The sequence below is a fragment of the Pinus tabuliformis genome, chromosome 4_1 (genome assembly GCF_031772625.1).
Source record: "Pinus tabuliformis cultivar Carrire ecotype Pingquan chromosome 4_1, CPIR1, whole genome shotgun sequence".
NCBI classification, from domain to species: domain Eukaryota; kingdom Viridiplantae; phylum Streptophyta; class Pinopsida; order Pinales; family Pinaceae; genus Pinus; species Pinus tabuliformis.
Genome location: NC_142303.1, coordinates 569718610 through 569723460, shown reverse-complemented (window position 1 = coordinate 569723460; position 4851 = coordinate 569718610). Strand labels below are relative to the sequence as shown.

Genomic DNA, 4851 nt, shown 5'->3' with positions numbered 1-4851 from the left:
GGATATTTCTTCAAGTTGAATTAAATTTAACAAGATTTTAATAATACCAAATTTAGTATAATTTTAATAATACTATTTCACAAGGGAGTACATTGTTCCTCCGCTAGACTAAATAACCCGGCTTATGGGATAAGATAATGGTCAATGAGGCAGCATTAATTATTTATCGGGAAAAAAATTGTACCCATTTTGGGAATTTATAGTAGTATATTTACAGTTTTTGGGAATTTATAGTAGTATATTTACAGTTTTTGTGGGTATATATGTATGGTTTATAGAATAGTGACTGAAATTTTGAGATTTTGGGAATTTATAGTAGTATATTTACCGTTTTTGTGGGTATATATGTATGGTTTATAGAATAGAGACTGAAATTTTGAGATTGATTCATTGTGGAGAATGTGCATGAACAGTGAATATCAGTGGATAAGTATTAAGAATTAATAAGATGGGAAAATTGAAATAGATGTAAAGAACATGTATTATTTTTTAGAAAGTTGTTTTAAGTGTGATTTTTTAGAATTGAGGTGAAATCTTTATTGTGTTAATTAAACTGGTTTTTTGACAGTATATATGGATTCAGCGCCTTAAAAATACTTAGTATTGTGCAAGGGTTACTTATCAAGTTTGTGATTTCAATAAATTTCTAGAGGATTTTAGAGAAATTAGACCAGAAAAACACACCATAAAACTACCAAAAAGTTTCACTATAGTTGAAAAAACTATCATAATTCAGTTGTCACACTGACAGTGAGTACATTTAGCTCATGGGAAACTAACCATGGTGGTTCTTAAGGGGGCAGGTTTCACTCATACCTCTCAGTCTTGGACCGTTAATCTATTTCATCCTAGAAAGACTAATTCTTAACCAAACAAAAACAATTTCAAAGCATACTCCAAACCCAAAAAAATTAAAACAGTTTCAAAACGTACTCCAAATCCAAAAAAAATATTTTTTTTTATATTTTAATATAAAAATGTAGTATTTTTTCAAAAAAATAACCCAGCTTAAGCTCAACCTAGCAAAAAAAGCAATCGAAACCTTGTGTAATCGGATTATTGACTACATCAAGACACGTGAAGCGTAGGGCCCTTCACATTTGATTTATTTTGTCATCCAGTAGCATGCATGGACTTTATTACAATCGTTCCCGGCAGTTAGATCCTTCGCGGAAGTAAGCGTTCACTACAACAGGCTGTCTGACTTTTCTCTCACCTGCAACTATTTATTTCCTTCGTGCAACTGATTGAGCACTCATCACAACCACTTTGGTATCTAATTTGGTCTGCTTGGACGCTGAGATATTAATTTTTTCTTTGTTTTTTAACTTCTTCAACAACTATCAAGATGTCGAAGGTATATATGTATTGTCCATTTTATTAATCTTGTACTGTTTCTTGGGAATGACTGAAGAATTATTTAGAGATGTTTTAACAGTTAATTGGATGTGCAGAAGATGGTGTTTAAATCGACCATAGACGATGAGAAAAGCAAAATGAGGGCCATGAAGGCTGTTGCAGGGTCTGGAGGCACGAATAATCATTACCTTTATTGCATATATAGGCAAAATATTTTCCATCGATTTACTAGAGTTTTGTTGTTTCATACTCCTTTACTGATGTTGCGAGTGCTCTGTTTCAGTGGACTCTATTGAGGTCAACAAGGAGGAGGGAAAGATAACGGCTGTGGGAGAAACAGATCCTGTGTATCTTGCAAAAAAATTAAGGAAATTGGGATACAAAGCAGATTTGCTGAGCGTAGGTCCTGCAAAGGAGGAGAAACTTGCAAAAAAATTAAGGAAATTGGGATACAAAGCAGATTTGCTGAGCGTAGGTCCGGCAAAGGAGGAGAAGAAGATACCTATTGTGTATCATGTGAATCCCAGCAGCATCTATGGATACCCATCATATGGGAGAGATGAGTATCGCAATGAATGCGCCATCTTATGATATGAACTGTAATCGCCAATGTCTCCATACGAGGGACCTCTGAGTTTACTCCTTTAAAAGTTATAAATAATCATAGCTAGAAGTCCAATCATATGTTTGATATGGACTGTAATTGCCATGTCTCCCGGCATACTAGAGGGACCTCTGAGTTTACTCATTTCTATTTTTTACACAAACTTCGTTTATGTTTATCAGGTTTTCTGAATAGTTGCAATCTCATAAGAATAAGAATAACATTAATTGACTAAAATTTCATTGTAATGCATATGGATTTGGATTACTATATATATATAGTAAGTTTGATATGATTATATATTCATCATGTTTAATATATTATTTTATCCAGTAAGGAATTGAATAGGTAATTTCATTTTACATCAAGGAGTGGGGAATTGAATAATTAATTTTATATTAAAGAATTATTTTGGATCAAGGGAAGACCAGTATGGTATATTTTAGAATTTTCATTTTTTTAAAGAAAAAATTACAAATAATCTAAAACTAATAAGTTGAGAATATTTTTTGTCACAAGATGAATTTAAAGATTTTCAAACTATTTTTTTATTAGACCTTTATTGATATTACAAATTCTCATCATTATAAATGTCACATAAATATTTTGGTCACTTTCTACTTCTATACTAATATTACAAATTCTTATCATTACAAATAGCACATAAATATTTTGATAGCTATCTATATTTATATCATATTTAATCTATAAGTGTATACTAATTATTAACCATTTAAACCATGAATCTTTGCTACTTATACATCCGGTTATCCATAAGGGTAGCTAGTCTGTAAGAGGATTTTTCTTATCCATAAGGGTAGCTAGTCTATAAGAGGATTTTTCTTCTTGATTGTCAAAACTAATATATCAGTCACAGTGGCACATGCTGGTGTTCTCCTAGAAAATAAAATTCAAAACAACATCATCATCATATAATATATGCAAAACCACTTATGGATCTTTAGCACAGTTTATTATCAGAGAAATAGCTAAAATTGTGAGGGGCACTATTTTATTGTAGCTTCAAATTCATAATCGCTTTCTATCCACAGGCAACATGGTCTCCCTTTGTGATTAATAGTTATTGCTGTAGTTTCGAAAAACCCATTATACTTATTGCTGTAGTTTCGAAAAATTGGCTTAATATTTTTCCAATTTCCCATAAGCGTGAGCGATACCTTCTTATTGATAACCAAAGTCAATCCTGAGTGGTCACTAAATTCAGTCATATGTAGAATACTTATGTGATCAGCAAAATTTTATTAAATTTCAAAAAAATTACTTATAGTTAAAAGAGAATACAATTTTTTTTCTTCTAAAATTTATAATTTTAAAGCTAATATTAATTAATTTTCACTTATAATTAAAAGATTTTATTTAGGTTATTAGAGAAGTTATATTAGAGAATAATACCATAGGAAAAGTTAGGGATTGTAATAAATATGGAACTAGAAATCTTCTAGCAACTTGACCTAGTCAAGTTTACCCAAACTACCTTAACAATCTCTTGTTTAAACTGGACTGGGGGAGATTAACCTTGTCTATATCATTCATTAGTCATCCTACATGATATGTCACATTCCCCATTTCAAGCTAGGATACTAGTGGACCTGCCACCCTAGTACCTATTCAAGTGGCTCATTTCACAACTTAGTGACTCCATGCCCCAATGCACTACATGTATGCCTCATCAAAGCCTTATAAAAATCCATAATCCTAGACATCATGTATGCTTGAACAACAGGGCTTACAACTTTCTAGGGAAATGCACTTTCCTTGGACCAAAACCCTTAGGGTGTTCAAACACCCTTGTTATTATTACACCATTACCACTCTCAATCAAAAGCTAGCTCCTTCAATATCTTCAAACACCATTGACCCTCTCGCCACATCTCTAGCTTTTTTATCCATGGCTTCACCTAGTCTTTTTAGCTACTTAATCTCTCTTTCTTTATATTCATACTTTGAGTTTCCCTTCCTATCATAAACAAATTCCACAAAGCTTTGACAATATTGAATCCATTACATTTTCTTATTCTAATATGCTCTCAGAGTGGTTCTAGGTTTGGTTTTGATACTAGTTGTTAGAATCACTAAACACCCAGAGAAGTGGTCTTGTCTAAAGACACTCTTGCTAGAATCCCACTGGTTACCTAGAAACACACTCTTGCTAGAATCCCACTGGTCACCCGGACCAATTAACACCAAGTGGTGGTGTCTAAAGACACTCTTGCTAGAATCCCACTGGTCACTCAGAAAGACATTCTTACTAGAATCTCATAGGTCACCCGGACCAATTAACACCAAATCGACTCCACTAAAAAATAAAACCATAATCAAAACTATAGATTGTAATAAACTTGGAGTTGAAAACCACTACTAACTTGACCAAATAAAATTTCCCAAATCATCTTAACAAACTATGTCTATATGACAATATCTATCTAATAAAATAAATTTTATCTACTAAATTTTTAATAACAAAATTAATCAAGTAAGTCAACTTTAAAAAATAATACCTTTTTCAACTTTAAAAAATAATACCTTTTTCAACCTGGGAAAAAATAATAAATAAATAAAATTAAAAAAAATAAAAAATTCCTATATAACAATAGACATCTAATGAATTTATGTTTTTATGCAACTTGTAAATTGTTCTTTTTATTGTCAATTTAATTACGAAGTTGTCATTCTCATGATTAGGATGGGATAGGATAGTTTTGTAATTTATTAATCATGAATTATGGATTACAAGATTTGGATTGTTTCAGAATTCATGTATCATATATAAAGTAGGAAATTGTAATGTTGGCAATATTATTATACTGATAGTTAAATTTAAGTTAAAATGAGATTAGTGATATATAATTTAATCAATAAAAGTTTGA

At 31.3% G+C, this 4851-nt stretch overlaps 1 protein-coding gene across 1 annotated transcript; it reads left to right on the top strand.

Moving 5' to 3' along the window:
- Positions 1-1348: 1348 nt before the first annotated feature.
- LOC149177174 (heavy metal-associated isoprenylated plant protein 39-like) lies at positions 1349-1950 on the top strand. The gene is made up of 3 exons (XM_089421684.1): positions 1349-1357; positions 1455-1530; positions 1643-1950. The coding sequence occupies exons 1-3, from the start codon at positions 1349-1351 to the stop codon at positions 1948-1950; spliced, it is 393 nt and encodes a 130-aa protein (XP_089277810.1).
- The last annotated feature ends 2901 nt before the right edge of the window (positions 1951-4851 follow it).

What these genes read in the sequence shown, in the direction of transcription:
- LOC149177174 (XM_089421684.1), top strand. An exon ending in GGCTGTTGCAGGGTCTGGAG is followed by an intron (nt 1,531 to 1,642) that starts GCACGAATAATC and finishes GCTCTGTTTCAG; the next exon opens with TGGACTCTATTGAGGTCAAC.